General features: G+C 40.2%; 1 protein-coding gene across 2 annotated transcripts; it reads right to left on the bottom strand.

Annotated features, from left to right (window-relative positions):
• Positions 1-977: 977 nt before the first annotated feature.
• On the bottom strand, positions 978-24,610 carry psme4a (proteasome activator subunit 4a). Of its 2 annotated transcripts, XM_054600007.1 has the most exons (48): positions 23,934-24,610; positions 22,627-22,767; positions 22,292-22,408; positions 21,250-21,306; positions 19,694-19,738; positions 18,563-18,712; positions 17,900-17,963; positions 17,737-17,811; positions 17,244-17,366; positions 17,061-17,153; positions 15,458-15,723; positions 15,161-15,347; positions 14,956-15,045; positions 14,798-14,862; positions 14,092-14,242; positions 13,911-14,009; positions 13,744-13,813; positions 13,549-13,616; positions 13,220-13,435; positions 12,046-12,203; positions 11,853-11,948; positions 11,355-11,410; positions 11,181-11,237; positions 10,972-11,027; positions 10,483-10,581; positions 10,309-10,371; positions 10,134-10,229; positions 9,807-9,938; positions 9,475-9,684; positions 8,388-8,524; positions 8,027-8,080; positions 7,808-7,937; positions 7,607-7,688; positions 7,357-7,510; positions 7,154-7,223; positions 6,919-7,044; positions 6,674-6,826; positions 6,358-6,462; positions 6,169-6,260; positions 5,956-6,087; positions 5,649-5,857; positions 5,385-5,470; positions 5,148-5,276; positions 4,409-4,564; positions 2,691-2,853; positions 2,471-2,604; positions 2,176-2,316; positions 978-1,969 (listed from the first exon to the last, which is right to left on the bottom strand). In XM_054600007.1, exons 1-47 carry the CDS (start codon positions 24,128-24,130, stop codon positions 2,182-2,184), a joined length of 5,544 nt encoding a protein of 1,847 aa, XP_054455982.1. In that variant the 5' UTR covers positions 24,131-24,610; the 3' UTR covers positions 978-1,969; positions 2,176-2,181. The 2 variants fall into 2 exon arrangements, with proteins under 2 accessions (XP_054455982.1, XP_054455983.1); XM_054600008.1 differs by lacking the exon at positions 21,250-21,306.
• Positions 24,611-24,822: the final 212 nt, after the last annotated feature.

Here is a 24,822-nt window from a genome sequence, read left to right as displayed (position 1 = left end):
ACAATAGTAAGTGAACGCACCGCGGCGTCGAAAAATTAAACGTATTTCAACGACGGTTCATCCAAAAGCGGTCAAAAAACATAAAACGCGTTTTCTTACACGTCTGTGCACATTTTTAACGCGTTTGCAGCACAAACTGATGGTCGCGTATTCGTTTTCTTGGCGATATATCCATTCTTATAGCGGGACGACAGCCACTGGACGTGCACTGAAAAATGAGTATGAAGTCACTGCCTACGTATCTGGGCATAAGCATAACCACTGCATTCAAGTAGTCCATCTGTAAGAGCTCACCCCACCTCCCCCTATTTATAATAAGCTAAATGGGAGAAATGCCGTGTTCACTTTTACTACAGGGTCAGAAGATTTGAACGAGGCTGTTACGCCATTACGACACTTCTGATAAGCCTATATCACCGATGCAAACGTGTTTTTTTTAACCATTTAGCTTTTGCGAAAAAATGGTGGCCCAGTTGTATTAAAATTGTCAAATTACAGGGTAAGTTTACACCTATTTTCATTTATTTTAAAAGGACATTAAATATTCACAAACAAACATACAAATAATGTCATTCCCCCCCCCCCCCCCCCCTTTTTAACTGCCGTCCTTGGGAACAGCAGCTTAACAACGTCGTTGCTAGGCGACACGCACAGTGATGAGTCTCTGTGTGCAGGGGCAGTAATCATGGGCCATAGAGGGCCAATATGGCTCTTAACAAGTTTTTATTCATGTGGTCTGACTTACTTAAGTATATATTTTATGTAAACCACATTGCAGTCACATTGTTGACTGTAGATACATTACCAGTGTAACATAACTTTGTGTTTTAATGATTATAGTCACTTTCAAAAACACCTGGGAAAAAGTAGAATGGTGAATTTGGAGTTGCCTTACTAATAACTACATAAAAAAAATGAGACAACTTCAAAAACAAATACATTTTTTTACAAACAATTTATTGACATCTCATTCAATAAGCAAACAGTACATCTAAAAAAAAAAAAAACTGCAGTTTTGGCACTACACTATTCATAAGTGAGGTACTAAATGCGTCAATGGTTGGACTGGTTTCAAGTCAGAGAAAAGCAAACCAAAATCTCAGTGGGTTTTAGGGATAAGAGGCAAGAGGTCACAATTATGGAGAGGCGGTTTGCTTATTTTTCGAGATACATGAAATGGTAGTCAAACGGTTCGCAGGTCCTCACAGCAAACGCATCACACAGCACAGCAGTGGGGAGCCTGCCCTCTCCCTTTCTTTGCAAGAGTAAATGACAACAGGCTCCATTGCTAAAAGCTCAGCCATCTACTTTATCTCAGAAATACCTTCTATGAAAAAATTAAAATTTAGCACTTCAAAAAAGTCAAATAAATAAATAAATATGTTTGTGCATGTTTGCTATACCATGATATATACATGCTCGATGCATATAATCATATATAGATCAAACAGCCTTACAAACATTGTGTGTTGCAGGTGTAAATCTAATCTGAAGAGACCATTGTTCAATTGTCAGTTCTCTGTGGCTGTAACAAACACTTCACTATTGGGAGATAGCAACGAGTATGTCACACACTGGACATTGTGTTGGCTCAGAGTTGATACTTCGGATAGATCCTGAGAAATGTCTTGGACACTGGCAGATGTCTTCAAGCATCCCATAAACGCACACACGCATACACCCGTGCACATGCACACAAACAAACGAAAGAGGAAATAAAATCTGTACAGTAATGTCACAAACTGCAGGTCATTCACCCCTGCTATGATTGATCCTTAAATATTAAGTATAGTAGAAATGTAAATGAGCTAAATACATCAATACACAACTTTTCAATCCTTCTGCGAGCCACAACTCAAGTTGCTTTGTGTGTCACTCTTCCTTCAGGGGGGTTGCTGTGTCTTTCCTCAAGAACAGGAGCCTCCATCCCAATGCAGGGTGGTATCGCACCGTCCGGGGTTGTCCCAAACTGTGCAAGTGAATCAAAAACAAACATGACTGTTAAAAGGTTGCTCAAAGAGTTGTCTTTAATCCCAATGAAATTATGCCTACAGCGTCTTTGTTTGATCGATTCAGTAATGAAAAATAATCAGGTTGAATGTCTTTTGGACGTGCATGTGAACACATTCAGTTATATTTATGTTTGAGGAACAGTATGAAGTTGAAATACTTTACCTGGTTTTAGGCATAGTAACAGGGGGAGACCAGCAAGTCAGTCAGGACCAGCAACTGGTCATCTGTAAAATGTTGCTTATGTTGCTGCCAGTTGTCATGGTGAGTCCGTCGGAAGTTTGACAGAGTCTTCTTCACAGTCATCTAGAGGGTCACAAACACAAATGATGGGATATTTCTCAGGAAAATAAATAAATCCAGTAAATAATTGACATGGCACATGTTTTGTTGACAACAAGAGGCTGAAAAATAATCCCACGACAACAGTATCAAGTGGAAAGTATGTGATTGAACATACTTCAATGGGTTGTGTGTCATTCAGGTGAGCACTCAGGTCCATCAACAGCTGAGGCATCCAGGTGGGCACATCATATGGGCTGGAGAGAATACAAGCACTCAACCCGAGAACACCTGCATGACGCCGCACCAGGTCTACAAAAAACACAACAGGAGAATTTCCATTAAAATGAGAACCTCATATTGAGTGTATTATCACATATTCTAGACAAGTTCCTTACCAGCAGAGGGTATGGTGTCCACAGTAGAGCCCAGCTCCCTCTTCCTCTTCTTAGGCAGGCAAGTCTTGCAGAGAGCCTCAAAATGTGTCTGCATGGGGGCCTCCATGGACAGGAAATTGCACTGAAGGAAGCCACTGAGTGTAGTGGCAGCCATTTCTCTTACCTAGAAAACAAAAGGCAGAAAGAGGAGATGGGAAGATGAAGGTCAAAGTGTATTGTGTCACTACAGTGCAAGATTAATTATAACACACATCATACTGTACATGGATTAGAGAGCTGATTATTCTGGAACTTGCTGGCAATAATTAACATAATTATTTGTCTGGAAAGGCACCCAGAAGCAATTGACTGGCAGCAATTTGTAAGCAATGTCTGCTAAAGCAGATACTTGGCAGATATTATATACTATATTGTAATTCCATAAACATGAGAATGTAAAGTGCCACTCATTGACACATTACAAATTAGTGTTAAGGCTGATTTATACACTAAAAGAGAACCATCTCCTCCCTGATTTATCCAAAGAAGATGGGTCTTGGATCCCCCATGTGTGAATCATACGGTGACAGATCTTCTAAAAGTTCATCCTATATTCTGCCCATCATGGCATCATATAACTAGCGTAGCACCTCTGTATGGCATTCTTTACTGGCAATAGTGAAACACTGACAACCCCTTTTTGCACTGATTAAGACATACCATAGCAACCATGTCATTAAGCGGGGTGTTCCACTAGTGTGTACACTGGTCAGCTGGATGGAAATAGCAGCCAGATGGGGACTGGGGGTGGATATGTGTGTGTGTGTGTGTGTGTGTGTGTGTGTGTGTGTGTGTGTGTGTGTGTGTGTGTGTGTGTGTGTGTGTGTGTGGGGGTGTGTGTGGGGGGGGGAGAGAAGATGCTTCTCTATTATGTATATTAAAATAGTCTATTGCACATTTTGGTTCTCTTTTCTCAGTGAAATTCTCAGGAGGAAAGGAAAACTTTTAAATGGGTATTTTTGAGCAGCCATAATACAGAGGAATGCCTTTTTTAGATTACTTAGGACCACAAAGGTAAATAGGTCATAGCCTTCCTCCTAGGTGCACTTTTAAATTATAATGTAGATTCCTAATGAGTTAAACCTGGTGTTTTTTGAAACATAGGTTCCTTAACAATATAATAAAATAAGGGGTCACTTCATGCATAAAAATGTGTCATGGCACCAGTGTCAGCTAATCAAACTCTCTGAACATATGTCTTTTTCTAATGAAGGTGATCCTGCAGAAATGAGAGCAATAAAACTGTCCTATGGCTAAGGCCTATAAAACCAGGCTCAGTTTAAGAGGCCAAATAAAAATGGCTACTTCCATCCATCCCCCACTTCTCCTTTGTCTCCACACCATCCCTCTCCCTCTCATCCTCCTTCAATCTGAACGTTATCTCCATAGCAACAGATTACTGCAGCCTCTGGTTTCCATAGCAACAGCTAGAGGACTAGAGGAGGTGGGGTAGGAGGAGAGTGCTGAATCACTACAGTGAAGCTGAAAGACATGCTAGGATATACAAGCATGTATTGTCCAATATCTTGGCGACCATTATGTTATATCATATAATCAGTTTGTTCTTCTTTCGATCATCTTGCAGTGTCTGTTATGCCAGACTGCCTGCATGTTTGAGCTTTACATTTGTAATTATTTTAATGTCAAACAGTTGACAGTAAATGAAAGGTTGTTTTTACCTCCAGCTGTTCATCCTCAAGCAGTCGTATCACCAGAGCCCGGACGTCATTCACGGCTTTCTTTTCACTCATGAAGGTGAACAGGTTGTAAAAAACCATGATCTGGAGGTATGTGAGCACCGTGTAGCGAGCGTGCCAGGAGCTGCTGCCAGCAATCTGCAACAAACAAAAATAAACCGATTCCATATCAATAACATACCCTGAGCATTTTGTTTCACAAGAGGACTCAAATACCACGGATCATTTTTGTAATGGAGCTCCTTTTTTGGGGAATGCTACTCATTTTGAAAATGTATACAATAACAAATGGGCTCTACAGTTAAATCAGAATCTGTGAGCATGAACAAGTCAATCTGTGCATGCATGTCATACCAGTTTGCAGATTGGAACTGTTCAGTTTCTAATTGTTAGTTATTCTTCTTTGCATGTTATGTTGTTGCAAATTGCGTATCAGAAAATTGCAAGAAAAATCCTTCAGAATACTGTCACAGTTAGCCTTTTCAGGTTATCTAATTTATTCTCCAGCAGGGAGCTGTACACTACTGTACTGACACAATATATTATGTAACAGATTTATATAAGAATGAATGTCAAAAATCTCATTCAGATCCCTTTGAGCCTTTCATCTTTTTGCTTATTAACATGGTAGGTTATAAAGATGTTAAGGTCTGTAAAAAGCCCCGTCATGTGTGATGCAGGTGAAAAGTGGAAAAACAGCCAAAGCTGCCTGATGACTCACCTCCTGCAGAGCACTGAGGACCATGGGGATCTGTTCTGTGTAAAGGAGTCCCTGAGACATCAGAGACAGACAGGTCTTTGCATCCCTCTTCAGTTCATCGTAACTGTCATCATTCTCAACTGGAGCAATCTAGAACAGAGGACGGAGATAAGTAGGAAGGCAGGTGTCATTTTAAGTCCCAGTATGGTGTTTACATGAAGCGTAAAAATGTAAAGTTGGTAGTGATGAGTGTTTCACCTTGAAGAGCAGAGGAAGCAACCGCAGATGTTCTGGGACGGCGGTGGAGAAGGAGCGACCAGCACTTGCAATAAGCCATTTCAGCACTGCAGACATTTCAAGACAGCAATTTTAATACTGATAAATAATGATCCTTTGCAGGTGTTTGTCTAAATAAATCCATTTTCTGCTTTAAAGTAACTCCTGATTGTTTCACACATTCCTACTATAACCAGCATTTATTCGCACATCATTCATGGCAACAATGATAGGCCCGTGACCCACCTGTTTTGAGAAGCTTGATGGCTTGCGTTCTCTCATCCTGCTCTCCCACCTCATTCTCCTCAACCACGTGGTTCTGGATCTCCTCATCACCCTCGTTAAGAGGCTTCAGCTGCAACAGAATGCGCTCTGTGAAGTCCGAGATGCGAGGAGAGGTAGTTGGCTGAGTGTATGGCAAGTTGACATCAATCATGAAGATGTACGTGAGCACACTGGAGGGATACCAAATCAGAGAGGAGAAGATGAGACACAAAAAAAGAAAGAAAGAGTTTTAAACAAATTACATTCACCGTTGTAAAAAGGACCTCACCTGCCGATGCGTTCCCGTACATTCTTGTAGACCTGTGTGAGTTTGGGCTCCAGGTATTGCAGCAACCTGTGGAGGAGCTCTGGAACACGCCACTCTTGCTGCGCTAGGCCTCCTTGCAGCACATAGAGACGACTGGAAAGGAAAAAGAAGCATAATCATCACAGTTCGTCAATCACATTAACAACCGCTACAGGCAGCAACCTATCTACTCACCAGGCATCGACGAAGGAGCCGCCTTCTCCATTGACTGGAGACTCCATTAGCATCTCAAACAGCCAGTAGAGCTTGCGTGGATCTCTACTCTCCTATACGAGACAGAAACAACAGAGTCGAGGATGAGGGACACAAGTTTAATTAAAGTAAGGCTAAAGACATGATGGAAATAAACAAACAAAAGCTTACGCAGGCGGTGGCAATGCAGGTGCCCCAGTCTGCATACGTTTCTATTGTGATGTTGGACAGGGCAGTACGGAGTAGTGGACACAACAACTCCCAAAGGCTCTCAACCTGTAAAAGGAGCACAAGTGTAAGTACTGGTTTGTTCTTATTTTAAGATCTGTGTTCTGGATGGACACTCACAACATTTAAAAATGATCAGAAACAAGGACATGACAAAATTACAAGTAGTATTTCTATGGAGTTTTGTACAAATCCCAATGCCTTTTTTCCAATGAGGACCATCTAGGCACCTTACTCACTGAAAGTTTCAATTCCATACCTTTGCATAGCTCCAGTGCTTGCAGCCTCTGATCATTCCAGAGATGATCTCTGCAACACAACGCTGCTTGCTCTCGTGGGTGTCGGCCACTAGGCGCTCCATGTGTGGCCGCAGCACGGGAAGAAAGACATCACTGAAATTGCGGAACAATCCCTGGAGAGAGCAGGAAAGGGGAATAAATTAATTTCTTTATTGGCTAACTTTAGTTGCTTTCCGCATTTAACACTATTCTCAGGGAATCTCACCTTGAACAAACAGAACCTGCGAGGGCTAAACTTGTCCTTGCCCTTACGGTCCTCAAGAGAGAGGAACTCGATGAACTGGTTGATGAATACTGGGTCTGAGAAGTGGTCAAAGATGATCTGTTCCCGCTGTTGGGAAGGGCATGACAATGACTTTTACTAGATGCAGTTAAAATTACTTCACATTATTGAATGGTTATATATTTTCCCTAGGGAGTGTGCATGATTGTGCACAAACCTCTGTCATTTCCTCTCTGGTCAGGTTCTGTTTGGGTTGCTCCTCCATTGGTGCATACATCATCAGTTTTCTTGAGAACAATAATGAGGTGATGGTTAATAAAAACAAGATGCAAGAGGTTGTTTGACAGAGAACAATACCAAAATAAACATCAAAAGAGCAAAAGACAGTCAAGTAAAGAAAATAAGTCTTAAAATGTGAACCTTGGCCAACAGTAGTATCCCCAGTGGGTCTTTTCCACGAACACACAACCATCCCATTCCTGCTGTGTGCGTGGCAGGCTGCTGCTGTTATACTGGAGCCACTTGTTGTCTAGACGGTCCCCTGCAACAATACCACTTAGCTCCTTCCCTCCACCTGCCAAAGATGAGTTTTGGATACTTAAATTAGAGCACAAAAACTATAATGTTCATTCACAAGAAGACTACACGAACAAAACCTTAAGATGCTTACAAAGCTCAGAGGGGCTGACAGGGACTTTCTTATGCGGCCTCTTTATTTGTTTCAATATCCCTGCCACAGCTGATATCGCCACCTAATGGAGAAAATAAGACATTACATCTTTCCTTTCCAGCATCACAAAATGCCATAATCCTCATGCTGTAGAAACACAGCACTGCTACTATATTGTCTCATAATTTATGTATGCCATACCTTGCGGACGTAGAGAGAGTCATGGTTGAGGTTTTTGACAAAGAACGTCACAGCAGGTGGTGGGAGTTCGTGGTCATCTCTCAGCAGCAATGACAGGAAGCCAATGGCAATGTGTTCGAATTTCCAAGGCCTGGAATGTTAAACAATAGCAGGTGTTACAGACTAGGAAATAAATAAATAAAAACGGGATTTGATGAAGTAAATATTAAATTAACCTACATGTTCCTGATATTGAGGAAGTCCAGCAGATCACCAATGAGCTGTTTGTATTTCCTATGAAAATGTAGAGCTGTGTTAGTATTTGCATCTGTTATGTTACTAAACCCATGTTGTTCAAATTCAGGTTGTATGCAGAGGAAGCTTAACAAATCAATTGCAAAGCAACCATCTTCACAGACGCATCAGTACTTTTTAAAGGCACTTATTATTCTGTGTGACCAAAAGACCATGATGTAAACTGGAGACTTAAAGTGAAGTCATTTTATATCAAAGTAGTTGCTCAAACATTAGGAGCCGAAGCCTAAGTCAAGGTCCTTGGGAGTGGTGATGACTGTTTGTCTTGTTCCTGATGTGAACTTACTCAACAGACTCTGAGTTCTTGAGCTCCTGCCTCTTCAAACCCTCTGCTGCTTCTTCCTCTGAAGGAACAGGCTCCTTGGGAACAGGATTTCCAGTAACCATAAGTTGTTTGGCCACAGCACAGCACTCGCCAGGGATCTAAAGGGATCAAAAAGATAAAACATATAGTATCAGACAGAATTTGTCCAAACATGTGGGAGGGAACTAAACTTAAATCAAGCTCCATTAGGAGGGCAGAGATGGTTTGGTAGAAAACTAATGAAATGTACATGTTAAATTGTTGAATCACTGTTGAATCATCTGTTGAATAACTCAGAAGGGGCTTTGCAACCTTTGACGTGAGAGAAAGTTCATACTGTCCAGTCGTAAAGATTAGAAGGCAGTGGGATGTCTAAATCTCTTGAGATATGCTTTGTATGAAACTGGTTTTGACTAGATTTGTTTAGAGAAGACGACAAGATAGCTGAGAGGAGCCATAAAGACCTTGTTTTCTTTCCAGCTTTGCTATAACTAGGCTGATGGAAACGGGAATTAATAAACAGACTCCACATATCAGAGGCTGTACAGAGTACAGCTTACTGGTGCCAGAACTTAAACAAATATATAAATTTAGGACATCAGTCCCCGACCAGAGAGTGGGTCTTCATTTGTTAAGGTTTGAAGGAGCAACAGAGCAAGTGTGAGGTTCGAAAGGCCATGTCGGTTAAAACCTTCTCATAGTGAATTTAAGGGCAAATACAATAGCAGAGTGTGTAGTGTTTTTTAATTCTAAAATATCAAAATCCTTGGGACCTTTTATAATGATAATATTAGAATACGATTATTACATTTTAAGTGGGCATATCTACTGAAGCTCCAAATAATTTCCTATTTTTTTCTGCTTTTGTCGTGCTTAATATTCTGGAATGACTACAACATATTTTCAACTTGAAATTATACAATAATGACTTACAATTTAGATAATGTCACTCAACAAGGTATCTATATTTGAGTTATGGGTTTGTACTATTGTAGGTAGGCAGATATTACAATAACCTTTGTATTATTATCCAAAGAAAGTGAAAGTGTTTTTTTATAGTTTTTCTTACAGAGAAGTCGACACCGATGGTCTCATATTGGCGATGAATTTTGTCTGCAAGGTCATCGAAGAGCCGCACAATTGAGGGCTTCTCAAGAGACATGGCTGAGCTGAGGCCAGAACGTACAACGGCAGGCCATGTGAGGGCAATGCAATCCCAGTCGTGCAAATTGGCCAGGCACACTCCACCGTGACTCCCCAGCAGACAGTACAAGGCACCCTGGAGACGTACAGAGAATGTTAATGAAAAAAATAGGAAATTTGAATTCTGGAAAAAGTCAAACTATGTGCGTTTCTATGTTGTAGAGCACGACACGGAGATGCATGAGAGAACTGTCATACTTTGAACTGCTGCTGTGTGACACTGCTGTTGTCCGGGTTGAGAAATTCCATGACATGGGGGATCAGATCTCTGCAGCAGAAATTGTAGGTTCCCAGTGCAGTGTACAACACATTTTGAGCTCTGCTGCGTACCTGAAAAGGTAATAAAAAGTCTCAGTTACGTATTATTTCCACAAGTGTATTAAGAACACTCGTTTAATGTATTTCTGATTAATGCTGTGTAATGTCTATTCTGTGATAAAAAAAAAATTAAAATTAAAATGGGAAGCTAATAAATGCCTTAATATGATGTAGATGATGCATTGTGGAGTGTCATGTGGAACTCACTTGACTGTAGGTGCTTGTGGAAAGCCTCAGAAGATCTCTCATGAGCGCCTGGTGAATGCTCCTGTACTGGCATCCTTCCACTGTCAGCTTTCGCAGCTGATAAAACAAGTTTCATAGTTAAAATGCAAAAAATACAATAATACCCAACAAGGTCTTTTCTTTATTAAGGACTTACCTCATGTTGGAGCATGACTCTGTCTATAAGCAGAGCTCTGATGTGCTGCTTTCTGCCATGAAGCTGCAAATACAAAAGCATCACACACTTTGAATTGCCTGGCTTTGAACTCCTTTGTAGGATAACAGTGGTATAAAGGCAACAAAAGCACAATCAAATCTTTTGATTTCTTACTCTGTTTTCCATGGATTTCTTCACAAGGTTGAAGCTCTTCCAGCGAGAGTCAAACTCATGTTTGTGAGAACCTTTGAAGTGCATCAGGTCACTGATAATCTGAAAGGTATCACAGACAAAAACATTTTTTATGTATTTACATTTTACATTAGCAACTGGCAAAAGCCTGTGAACAGACCTTAAGCATTCATGATGTAAAACTTGATTTAAAAGAAATGCATGTCCCATGAAGCATCTGATAACTTAAACACACTGATCCACTGTGGCTTTGCAAAAGATATCATGTGAATGTATTTCTTGTTTGAGGGACTTGTGACACAGCGGTATACAGCAGTTTTGTAGAAATGAGCCAAATATATCAGCAAATGCTGGTTGGGGGGTGGCAAAGTGCAAAAGGGAAATTTGCTCTACAGCCCTGGTAATGTCCTGCCATATTATTCAACGCAAACAAATAAGAGTATACAGGCTATCATGTTACTGCCAGCCTACCTTGATGATGGAGAAAAGAGACTTGGTGTCATCTTCAGAATGCTCCAGGATGTAATCTGTGAAAAGAGGTAAAATAACTTAGATGGCAAGACAGAGACCTTCAGTAAATTTGGGGTTTGCCTGTTAAGATGAACGTGACTACCACTCGGTTAGGGAAGTGGCCCAAGAACCCCCCCCAAAAAAACACAAGACGTAGAGAGAATACTTACGCAGCAGCTGTCTCATCACTTTACAGACAGCATCTCGGTAGTTCTCTCTGGACTCATCTGCAGGTAGAGATAATATTCCAGTGTCTGATTATTTGCCAACAAACTCTATGATTTACATGCATTGTGAGCAAAAAATGTATCATCAAACAGTTCTTAAAAAAGTGACATGCGTACCATACTTGGCTCCTGTGTAGAGATTGGTCTCGTCTAGATTCACCATACTATGAACCCTGGGTGAAAAAGCCAGTTTGAAGCAAAGTTAACTACTTTAAATGGAGTCTGACAACACATTTTGTGGAATTAAAATGTGCCTCAAAACATCTGTCCAATATTAAGTCCATCTTACAGTCCTTAGCAACAATAATACAGTAAGAAATATATAATAAACTCATACATTAAATGGGGATTTTTTTTATTATCTAAATGTGCAAATCCAGTAGATCTTCGATCCATGTTTTTTTAATGGAATGTGAGCCAACTCATAGGTGCTTCTACTGAATAGACTTTCTTATCCAACACGAAATCAAACAGACTCCTTGGTCCCTCCTTTGAAGAACTCAGCATATCTGTTAACTGTTTTCCTAAAGGACATGTAAACTAAACCTAGATTAAACTGTTTTCTCTCTCTAGAGCAAGAAAACCAGAGTTTAGTATCTAAATATAACTGCTTACAGTTCAGGGATGGGCTCTCCTTTCAGTGGAGGCATCAGACTCCCAGCTCCTAGGAGGCAGTGTTGAATAATGGTCAGGCTCTGTAGGACGTCATCTCTGAAAAAAACAAAATCAACAATCATCCAGTGACTTCAGTAGAAATAAGAATGTTGTTTATGTAGGGAGCAGAGGTAAACACTCTGTTCCTCCATACCTGCTCATGTCCTGTTCTCCCTGTGCAAATCTCTGAAGGCGCTGAAGTTCAGGCTGGAGTATCAGGTCCAGTAGATAAAAAGCGAAGGAGGTCTCTTCAACACTGGGCACATGCCATCGGATATCCAAATTCCACAGGTCCCCGGGCCGACCCCAGTCCTGCATGAGATAAAGACAACGAGCAAAAACATGTACTAGTTAGGTAAAATGTCAAAATACATGAAGACCACCTGGTAAAAGTGAATACATCTTTTTTTCTTCTGATATCCACTAAGCACACACAATTTGGTGTTTTCAGATATGGTTCATATGTGGTAATGCACCAAATAGAACCTGAATATCTGCCAATGCAACTTAATCTCAACACACAAACTTGCCAGTTGCAGAAACAACACATTTTTCCTATCTAGTATAAAGAGAAAAAGCTCAGACATCCCCAGCACTTTGAGAGGGACATAGTTGTGTTTTTGATCATGTGTGGTAATAAAACTTTGGCTAGTTACTGAATGAAAATATGATTTATAAAACTGCATCTATATTGGACACCATCATTTGTGTTTTTAGTGGCTAATGGTAAATTAAGTGGCTATATATAGTGTATATCATTGCATTAAAATTAAATGGAATTAGATGCAATAGCAGTAGTATTTGGCTATTATAGAAAGGCTATGACCAAATCAGATTGCTTGATTTAAGCTACCCATTTTATAAATACATATATGGCATTTATGAAAGTGACACATCTTATCTCTTGTTGTGCAGAAGACAGTAATGCAGCAAAGTGATCTACTATGTATGCCTCGACCGAGGAAGCGACTTAATGGGATCAAAGATCAGGATGTCTGACTGACTGTCTAAAGAGGGGATTGAACAATTAATCTAACCAGGTCACAAAGAGTGCAACAAAGGGTATATTTAAAGAGACACAAATTGCTGTGAATACAAATGTTCATTGTTTCTCAAACCTCACTCGCTACAAAACCTCTCACTGGTTTGGGGGAATAATAAGAGCAGTATGCTGTAAACAACACACGGGTGAATTCGTGAAGTTTCTAAAAGACACATTTTCCTGGCAGACATGTGGGACAAAGTAAAACATGTTGTTTACATGTTATAGGAAATGTAATACTGATTTGATTAAGCTTCTGAAATGTACGACCAAAAGATGTTAGTACCTTGATGGGTAAGTAGTCACTGATTGGTTGGTGGAAGCCTCCTGGCATACTGCAGTACTCTGTGGGGTAGATGAGGGCTGAGGAGCGAAGGATGTGGTGCAGCAGGTTGCAGGCTAGAGTGTAGCCCTGCTTACACTTGAGGTGGAGCGTCAACTGCAAAATCTGAACCAGGACAGAACGATAAGGTAGGACCTTGTCACCATCCACCCGGGTCACCTGAGATGCAAACAGCAAAGAGGAAAGAGGAAAAAGTTGATTATAGAAAGCAGGCATTGGTATTTGTAGGAAGTTATGAGTCAAGTTAGTAAATCCTGAGTGGTTTACATTACCTCAGACAGTAGCTGGAGATTCCACAAGAACTCCTTGTCAAGCTCCTCCTCATTCAACACTTCCTCATCTGTTTAAAAAAAAAAAGAAGAAGTGTGGGTCAGGCAAATGACAAAAACTCACGGAAGATAACATGAGTCATGCCTTTGAAAACCTCCTCTTATAGAAATACTTATGTCGGTGTGGTGAGCACTTACTGGCAGCGATTTGGTTTATGATATTGCAGCAGTGAGGCACAAACACCTTGAGAGTCTCTGCAGGGTGACACTGAAAACAGACACACAATGCGGGTTAAGATTGTTAAGTGAGAAGCTACAAGAAGTTGATGATTTGGGCCCACATGAAGAAGTCTGAGTGGTCTCACCTTGGAAGCAGCTCTGCACATGTCAGCCACCATTCTCCCAGCTACACGTGTCTCAAAGATGTTGGTGGTTGCAAAGTTGAACACCTTTTCCAGAGCCACCTGGTAAAACGATGCGATAAATGTGTTCAAAAAATGTTTTTATGAGAGAATGAAAAATGCGGACTGAGATCAAAGTCTTTACCTTGAAGATGTCCAAGGAGCACTGTGTGAGGATGGTGCTAAAGGTTGAAGACAGGCCAAGCTCTACCAGACTCTCCAAATGAGTCATTTTCTCTGTTTCTGTTTCCTCGCGAGTTTGTTCCAGAGTGCTGCTGTCTATCAGGGCAAAGCATCTGTGCAGATAACAAAAGAAAAGTTCAAATGGGCAGATATGATTTCACTCAAATACTTATTACATTAAATACTGTTTGTTAAGATGCTTCATCTACTTAAACATCTCAACAATGCTGTGAAATCAATGTGTAAAATATTGTTATACATTTACTATTTTCCATCATTCAATCATGAACCTGAGCACAACAATAACAAGTTTGAAACCACAATTTGATAGGTATGAAATTCCTCTGGGAAAATATGATCAAGTTTCATTTCTTCTCGAGTCAGGAACAATTCATATCAAAAAGTGTGTTAAAATAAAGAAAACAGTTTTACAGAGCAGTACTTTTTCTGTATCTACTTATTCTTTTACAAAAGAGGATAATATTTTACGGCGATTTACTCCAGTTTGTCACATGCAGTTAACAGGACATCTCGTTTTAGCCAATACATATGTGTGCAGTATTTTAATGTAGATAGGTAGTAATAAGTTAACCAAATATATATAACCTATTACAACTGCTGCTTAAGAATGACTTGTCTTTAAACTTCTTCGATAAAACTCTACGTACCTGTCCATGAACTGAAGCACAAAGTCTTCAAATTCAGCTGAAGCTGAGCACATCTCTCTTTCCACCTGAAAGTCATACAAAAAATATCAAAAAGCTATACACATTAAAAACCTTGCGTTTATTAATTGACAAGTCAAGGATGAATAATAGTAATTTACCTCCGTCAAGTCAGTTCTTTCATGTAGGGCAGACGAACAGTCCACCAAAGGCACAAGAGTCACAAACGTAGCAATAAATTGGAATGTGATCTGTGGGGACAGGAATGTTTGCTTTTTATTTTTAGAAGTTTAACAAAAACAAAACCACCAAAAATGACAATAAGGGTGCTGTAAGAAGGTAGGCAGGAATAACACTGGGGCGCACCATGCACTTGCTGAAGTCATTTGGGTCAACACCCGGCAAAGCCCTCATGAGAAGAGGCAGCATGTGAGTGGGCCCCTCAGGAAAGCGCTGCCCACCTGACACTAGGCTCCGTGCCACACCAATCATGCAGCTCAGAGTGGCTGTCAGCTGGTGTGGCTCTGTTAGAGTCTCCATAGCAGGGTACGTTCTATGGCAGAGAAGCAGAACAATAAGCCCTTTGTGTATATTTCAAAATGTGGCCTAGCAAGTCAAACTTGGATCAAAGATGTATCTCTGAGGTTCTCTAGTTCAACTTACTTCTCCAGCACGGGGGGAATGACCAACTCAGGCCTCATTAGGGCTAGGTTTTGCAGGGCCTGGGCTGCATCGAGACTGCCCGTCTTGCTGAACATGGCCAGCAGCACCGGCTGCATCATACTTTCCACAAAGCCTGTGATATCTTCCTCTGTGAGCTTGTGACTGTCTGGTATTGGCGTTAGCCATGTGGGCTTTCTGTAGCGCTCTCGGTGCAGCCGTCGTACCACGCTGGCTGGAAGACGTTGGAGCAGCTTCATGAGCTTCATCTGGACATGAGGACAGAGGGACAGAAACATGACAAAGGGTTGACACACAGGTGATCCGTGTGCATCCATGTGGTCTGGACAAATAGCATAGGGTGTATGGACATACAAACACAAACCAAAGCGCTGTTAACACAGCTTTGACAACTTGTTTTGTATGTATGTAAAAATGATGGGATCTCTTTAGTACAGTCAAATCACTTGAGTTTAATGAATTCAATTTCACCAGGCAAAGATGAAAAATTATTTTGTAACACAGTGACTTGAGAGTTATGATTACCACTTTTCCTTCAGTGCCTGGCTAAGCTGAGGCTCTGAGAAGACATGAACAATATATCATCAAGGGACTTTAGTGGTACTTTTGACTCTTAGTTGATTGCAAAACACTGTTTACATGTAATAAAGTGAACAGCCCTCTCATATGTTCCCAAACAACATCCTAGAATACACACAAACTCCAATCCAAAAATAAAGGTTTGTGTATGAGGACATGTTGCTGCTTCTGGTGCTTCAAATCTAGCAGAGCGGGTCCTCAAACAGAAAGGTATTTGGCCCTGATCCAAGTGACCTTTAACAGCATTGCAGCCATCTCACTCACATGTCCTCTTATTATTTCTGAGGTTGATACAGAGATTCCGGAAGCTTCCCAGAAAAACTATGACGAGTGACTACACACTCTGTCATTGTGCTGCCGCCCAAGGCCATGGTATGCGGTCTCAACATGGAATTCACTTTGGAACAAGATGAATAAGTGATGTATCTAAACTCACTGCTAGCATGACTCATGTTTCCTGGAGGTTTTTGTTGTTTTTCATTATTCTCTTTCTATATTTTTTTGTTTTCTCTGTGTGCTACTTATTAGTTTGAGGTGGGCGGACCTCAGTTGGGAAAACATGATGTCATGTATTTCCGTGCACAAAATCTGAATTTAGCTACATTTGAATCAAAATGTGATTACAATTGTTGGTTTTACTTATGTTTCCTCCACTGTCAATCAAATCTGATCAAACCTTACCAGCACAGTTAAGGTGAAACAGAGTAAGAGTTCAAACTTTAACTTAGATTGTTGCTTATTGAGTCATACATTTGTATTGCCATGGAGAAATACATCTCTTTATCTCTACTTATGAGCTATTTTGCATCTATTTACCAAAGCAAAGTAAATGCCTGATCCGTTGATCCTATTGGGTCACTAAAAAAAGCTGTCGATGCTGATATGTCATTTATATTGAATGGCCGCTCCAGAACATATTTCCAATGGACTGTCTAATGAAACAGCCCTCATCCTTTATGGCTTCATCCTTTCCACAGTAATCCAAAAGAAGAAAGTAGGGACTCACCAGCCAGCGGCCATGGTTTGATGGGTGGAAGAAGGATGTTATACTGTTGAAAAGGCCACTGAGCTGTGCTTGAGCTTGTTTGCTAGGTCCTCCCTGAAATTGACACATAAAGGGTCAATGTGACAACAATATTTACACTAACTGTGATTGCCAAGTATTTCAAAAACATTCAAATTAACTTACCAGGAGGGATGAGACCCAAAGCACCACATGGCTGATGTCATAGGCATTAGTGACATATCGTGATACCATCATCTGACTGGTCCCCACAGGGAGATTCAAACTCCTCAAAATTCTGGTGAAAATCTGAAATGGTAAAAACAAAACAATTAGGGTCATATATTCCATGTCTGAATATTTTTGATGTGGACTTATGTGTTGTAAAAGTCCATAACATTTAATTTGGCTTAAGGTCAGGAGTTTATTTTTAAAAGTAACTCAAGAGAGTATAGTCAAAAAGAGGCATTATACAAGTCACTTCCCATCTGTGGCCAAGCAAGAGCAATGGGGAAACTTGATAGTTCTCTTCCCTGACAAGCAGCAATGCCATGAAATACACACCATGAGTCCAAATCATAAAGGTCAGGCCACACATGAGAGCATGTGCCAAAACAACTCAAAACAAACCAGTACTAAACTGCTTAGTTGGTGGTGGAAAGACAAATAAGCAACAAACCTTAGGGATGTAAGGGTCCCAATCAATGTAGCCAATGTTGTCATTGGCCAAGCGGGCAAAGATATTAACCAGATGCTGCAAAGATGTAGGAAAACATGTTACACTGGGTAGACAGAAATAAAAACTGTGGTACATTAAGGCGTCTTTTAAACAAATGACTTACCGTTTCCCAGCTTGGAAGATTTTGCACAGACAACCATAAGGTGATCAACTCATCAAACCACAACCTGTAAAACAAACAAATGGTCAGAAAAGTATAAGGAAGCCCAACTAAGTACATACATGTGAAATGTAACATAAAGGGGATGTTTGAGAATAATGCAGTTAGGTCCCATTCACACTCTTCATTGGCAAGTTTAATAGGTAGACCCATGAAAAACAAGCTGGGGTAGCACTTTATTTAATGGGTTCGTATGTTTCCACGGCTTCCTCTATAGTTGTGTACAAACAGGAACTTCAGCAAGGCCAAAACAAAATGTTATTAATGGCAAAAATAATGCAGATCATTCCAGTGTTTCTCTATAGTCCTGTGCCGGATTATGTTTAAAAAAATGCTTTTAAAATGCTAAATTTCTCGTGAGCACCGAGTAATATGGCAATTTAGGAGGCAATTTGGCATGCAGTTAACAGACCAGTCATAATTTTGTTTTCACATATTCACAGAGGGACTCTTTTATAATGCAAGCTGGCGGTCATGACATCTGACTCAGGAGCCTCTGCATTTATATATGGCTGACACAAAGTTGCTTGTCATTTATTCATCTGTTCTCGTTTCAGAAGCCAAAGCAATTTTTTGCAGGATCTCAGGAGACAACGAGTTTCTTACTTGAACCCCTTGTTGTGCAGCTCAGGAGGCAGAGTCGTGGGTAGAAAGAGCTCAAAGTAGCTAATTGCTCTTTGCATGGTGACATCAAAGGGACAGAGGAGTGGTCTCCATTCATCCAGCATCTCCTGAGTAGCAGACTCTGAAAAGTATCTGTATTAACAGAGAGAGAGAGAATAAAGATTAGATTTTTTGTAAAAATCAAGCAAATGACAGGTGATGGAAAGAATGTAATTAATATCATAATGTTTCAGTATGACTATGGGTACTTGAAGCATCCTAACCAGCAGAGCAGCTTAGACGTGCTAAAAAGATGCACAAGCCTCTTAGTTCCCTTTCAAAGCAGATCCTCACACCTTCTCACACCACACAAACACACGCACACATCAGATGCTGAAGACTGACAACCAGACTTAAACTACATTCATAGAAAGTAAAAATAATACAACCTTTTGTGATAGCTTCGAAGCTAAAGCATACAACTGTCTTCACTCTGAGTTTTTATTCATCAGGACAATCTGCATGAACCAGCAGCTACAGAAATGTCAATTTTGAAGTGCAAAGTTCCACAAATGTGAGATTATATTTTTTAGCTGTTAGGATAAATCCTGTGGTTCCACTGGGGACAGTGGTTCCATGTGGTTATTTTCATGGTTCATAATGCGCTTGTGTAAACTCCCTCTGCCTCACAACTGATCCACAGCATCTCAGCAGCTGACTACAAATCACTCTCCCTTCTCAAAGACAGGAAACTCACACACAAGACAGAATTAGATGAGATAATAGGATTAAGTGTAAACTGAGGGAGGAGTCCAAGGGCTCAGAAATCTGCATGCGCACAGCTAGGATGAAGGGACTCTTCATCCACTATAGAATCAAAAACATAACCAACATTAAGGGGGTTACTCTCCAATCAGCTCTGCTTTACATTTTTGATATATCCCTTTTAAATTATTAAATGTCTTGTCAACTTACTAAAATCAATATTGATAAAAACAATACATTCTCAGAGTGAAAAACCTCTAATTTGGAAAAAAGGCAACTCCCGGAAACTTATTAATACCCTTCAGGAGCCTAAATATAAAAAGAAGAGACAGTCATAGACACATACATAATTGATTGAGGTGTACTTACGGTCTGCAGCTTTTCACAAGTGTTTTCAGCACATTTTCCACAGAGCTGCAAAAAACAAAATGAAAGAGGAATGTTATGGCATTTCAAAACAACCACTGTAAAACTCTTGTTAAACAATCTTCACACCAATGCAACTTGACTTTAACTGCATGCAGACAGAAACTTCTTAAGACGCCTGACTGGTGTGGGGTGAACGAGAAAATCTCAGGATCTGGTGTGTATTGAGGAAGTTGTAATAAAATGCCATTAACGGATTGTAAATAATCCACTGAAAATAAACATGGTCATTTTCCTCAATAGTGGTTGACCTTCCTTTCTGGCCTCATGCCAGTATACAGATTTATACACACTTTCACTACCTGATCATTCATAACACGACACTTTGAATTCAATCGCTGCTTTAACACTTTGTAAATAGAGGGGGTTTGGGATTTATGACTATGAATAAAATGTCTTACACATCACGAACTCCTGAAATGATTATCTTCCCATATTGACTGCAAATGCAGGACTTTGGTCACATAAGAGTGTTGAACGCTAAAGACCGAAATAACCATAGCTTTTGAGCTCCCCTCCCACAATCCCACCGATCTGCTTGCATGCAAGCTCAAGCCATGCCTTGTTGGAAAAGCCCTGCCAATCTCACTCAGCAACTGGTCACTTATCTCCAAATCATTCAAATACTTTTGTTGCTGAAATACTCAACATTTAATACTCTTAACAACAACGTTTTTATGTGTGACACTCCCCTGCAACTATCGAAATGCATGGGTTCAGCCCAATGTTTAGCACTGTAATCCCACAACACACAGGCCACAGTCTAGGGTCAAACTCATGCACTGCAATTCCAACAACAACAACAACAACAGCAACAAGGAACTAGTCAAACGGAGTATCCCATTAGAAAGCGCTCAGACACTCGGGCAGAAGGAACCCTGGACTTCAATTTATGACCTTTGTATCAGAGGTAAAGTGACCCATCACGTTCACTCCTACGCATTCCAGGAGGGGAGGAAACGTGACAAAAGCCTGCGCTCCTCCATGACTCCTGAAAATGCTTTGAGTCGTGCAGGTATGGCTAAGTAGGGTAAAGTAACAGTGAAACCTCAACTGAACATGGGCCAAAATAAAGAATATTGTTGTGAGATCATTAACACCAAAACTAATGCCATTGCTTAGCCTATGGCGTACTAAATGTTATATAAAAATGATAAACTCGATTATTTTCTAATATGGTCATTATCTTCTTGTTACTATATTGCTGCCACTTAGTCAACTATATAAGAAAGACACTACACAGTCAACTATCGTTCTCTCATGGTTTATATGGGGGATATCAGAAGAGTAAAAAAGATCTGTAAGCTGCAGTGCGACAGTCTCCAATATGAGTGAAATGTTAACATTGCTTAAGTCTTGATTTTTCATCCGTCACAATGTGGGGTGTCTAGTTTTTGTTTTTACATGCAATGTATAAAAAAAAAACAAAAAAAAAAAAAAAAACAAGTGCCTCAAATGATGAATTCCAAGTAAAACACAAAGAGAAGTATTGTCCTTACCACCTCTGAACCAATTTTATCATTATGAGTTTAGAGGATGAACGAGGCCGTGGAGAACTGAATGTGAAAGGAGACAAAGGCATAAAGAACACATTCAGCACGGGACAAGTGCCAATCACTCAAAAATATTAACATACTACGCTTCACCTTGTACAATTAATTATTTAATCAGAGTATCATTCTTTGTATGCATTAATATAGTTTTGAAAGAGGTGAGCGGGCAACCAGCCAAAGTAGCTTGCTTTCATCAGCTGTAACATATAAGATTTACTGAGTGATGTGCTTGCATGGCATTTATGTGATAAATGTACAATGTTCCCATAGCACCATAAAAGAGCACCTCGCACTGCTTGCTGTTTCTTAGGGAATTTCTAAGGATCTTGCATAGGGAAAAGCAACATTTAAGCTTCTGTCCAAAACTGTGTAAAGGTTCCTTGTGAAAGTACAGTTATTAAAAAGGTATAGGGCGCACAATATGTTCCTCTTGTTCTCCAACACCTAGTCCAAATATGCAAACAAAATTTGATTATATTCAAACTACTAAAACCCATAACCTATGAGTAATCAAAGTTATTAATATTGAAGACAATGTCGAAATCCCTGTTAAACTCCAATAGTAAATCAATTGTACCCACTACGACTTTCCATTTTTAGTCATTTCAGTCTTATTATAAGAACATAAGCTTTTCCAGTGACAGGAATTCAGTCACTTGATATGATCCATTTTCTGTGTAAAAAAGTACAGACATGGCAAAATGATTTTTGCAGTATTTTTCTTCAATAATAACTTAACTTAATCTGAGAAATTAAATTTGCAGGGAAAAAAAAAAAAAAAAAAAAAACACACTCCAGAGTTTCTACTGGAGCTTGATGGCAACTGGGGTGTAATTTAAGTAAATAAAAACACCAAATGTGTACAATTTAAATGTAGTGAATTTGCTGTCCTCATTGGATACATCCATAGCGCTTCTTAAATGTATGATTAAGCATGCTTTTTAAAAACTCATAATATCATCAGCAACAGTAAAGAACAGAGGCATACTTGGGAAACCAGTTGAGGCCCAGATGCTCTGTCTTGGAGAAAAGAATCCTGTCATGGAGCTCATACAGTGGTCTCCACCTCAATTCAAGGTCCTCCCTTGACAGTAGTTCCCTTTTCCTGTTAGATGAATCAGACATGCAGATAGATGAGAATAAACATTATACAGCTTTACCCTGTGAAAAAAAAATCAATTTATTTTGAGGTTGCAGCATTTTATAGCAACTAACTTAGCGCTTTGACAAAACAGAATCACTTTTTAATGTGAAATTGAAAATAAATTGTGTGTTTGACATGTGTACAAGTTGCTGAAAAGAACAAATGGGGGTAATTCTTACTTGAGGAGGTTGATAAGAAGCCGTGCAAGGCCTTGCATCATGCTGATCTCCAGTTTGGGGATTGTCACTAGCTCATAGAGCAATTTGATGAACAGCACATGGTCTTCTTTGCTGAACTTTCTCCCATACAGTCTCATGTACCTAAACAGGAAGTATAGATTTAGGGATAATTGCTCCAGTTTCACATTCCTGTGCACAGCATGAACAAAATGAAGGTGCTTATGTTCTTTCAGGCATAAGAAATAACATAAAATCATAACAAACTAAAATGTTAAAAGCAAAACACAGGTCATTTTTAATTGAAACAACCAAAGCTGAAAAAAAACTTTGTTCAGACCTTTGAAATTGACAATTTTTTGGTGTGAAAATACCAATGAACAGAATCTGGGTCAACCCCACAGTAAACTTTCCATCTCTCTGAGCCGGAAGTGACTCACTCAAGAACAGAGCAATGAGCCAGCATTGGTAACTGAAACGGATTAAGGACAGCCCAGCAACAAGTACAACCAAATTAGTAAGTAATCTACAGTAAGTAATCTACACTCATGTTGACAATATTTTTGCCTTGTGCAATGTGACCCATTACGAAAAGTTATGTCACTGATAGATGAATGCAAAAGGGGGGGTAACACACATATATATATATATATATATTACCATGATTTATTGTCTTCCATAAAGTTAGAATGAACAGGTATGTCTAATCTTATCTAGCAGATAACGTTAACTGCTGAAGATGCAAACATTACATTGCATATCAACAGCTGGTTGTGAACAAGGACTCCTTGAAGCAGCTTCATAGGAAACTTCATAAGAAAAAAACCCTACAAATGAAATGTGTTATTTCTATTTTGAGTTATGAAGTGAGCGGTCATCTGACTCAAAAGCACATCAGCTCCACAGTAATGACAATGGCCTACTATTGTGCTGCACTGGTTGGGTATTTGGCACAATATTGCTCCGGTTACGAAACCAAGACCATCACTAATCAGACACACAGGGCAGTTTGTGAAGTCAAGGAATAAACAGCTAACCCTAAACCATCACCCATAAAAACACACAACACAGGCTTTCACAAACTCTTGTTACAGCTGCTGCAAGAACAAACTGAATAAAAACACTTTGTTAGCAAACAAATATCAGAAAACAAATGTTGTTATTCAATGTTGCCTAAAGTACACATGTTGCACAATATGTTAGTTTGTTTACTTTAAAAGTGTAATGACTGAAACCATAATGAAGTGAGCAGCAGCTGTTGTCGTTACTGTCACGTGAGGATGACAAAGATCACCTCTACTTGTACTTACGTGGAAAGTTTCCTTGTCCAAAACAGCACCCCGGGCCATATCTCTCTGAGCTGAACAGCTCTGCACAGGTTTCCTTTTATTTTGCTCAAGAGGTCATTGGACTCATCGTCGAGCTTATCTGCGTACGGCAGAAGTTTGTTGTATACGATGTCTTTCTGAGGAACAAACCCCAGTGTGTCACACTGCGCCTTCTCCATGATGCCAGTCCCGAGCGGCTAGCTTCACTGTGCTAGCATGTGTCCCTCCGTTACTCTCGGGACACGCTGTTGGAGCTACTTTGGCTAATATGTCTCCCAGGACGTCCCCGGCTCTCCGCCTTCTCTGGTGAATCGCTGTGGTTGTTACGTCACCAAGTTATGAGATTCACAAGTTGATGACCAGCTAGCTAGCCATCTAGCTTAAGTAAAGTTAGCTTCCTCTTCTAGAAAACGTTAAATTACTAATGTATAACTCAGGCTAACGAAAAACACAAGTTTACCCGGAGAGCGCGCGGCCACTCGAATTCCTCCTTTACGGCAAAACGTAACCCTAACAACCTGACAACGAGCTAACGGTCCGGCTAGAGGTAGCGCTCTACTACAAAAGCACAGTCATATCCCAAGGAGTGTCAGCGTCGTCTGGTTCATCCAGCGACGGCAGAAGACACCCGCTACGAGCTGTAGAGCGCACCCGTCACATCCGCCAGCCGCCGGGAGAACTACATTTCCCAGCATCCTCCTCTCCATTCATGCTTTTTATAACCCCTTATCCTTTAGCCACTCAAACAGGATGAGTTAAGACCCACTAAAGACCTCGTGTCCTCTGATGCTGCTGCAGAGACATTAATCCGTCCCTGGACACTGTACTGGAGATTAATTAATTATTCATGACTGCTATTATTTATATTATT

This window comes from Anoplopoma fimbria, chromosome 6 (assembly GCF_027596085.1).
Source record: "Anoplopoma fimbria isolate UVic2021 breed Golden Eagle Sablefish chromosome 6, Afim_UVic_2022, whole genome shotgun sequence".
NCBI lineage: Eukaryota > Metazoa > Chordata > Actinopteri > Perciformes > Anoplopomatidae > Anoplopoma > Anoplopoma fimbria.
This window is presented reverse-complemented; position numbering and strand designations above follow the sequence as displayed.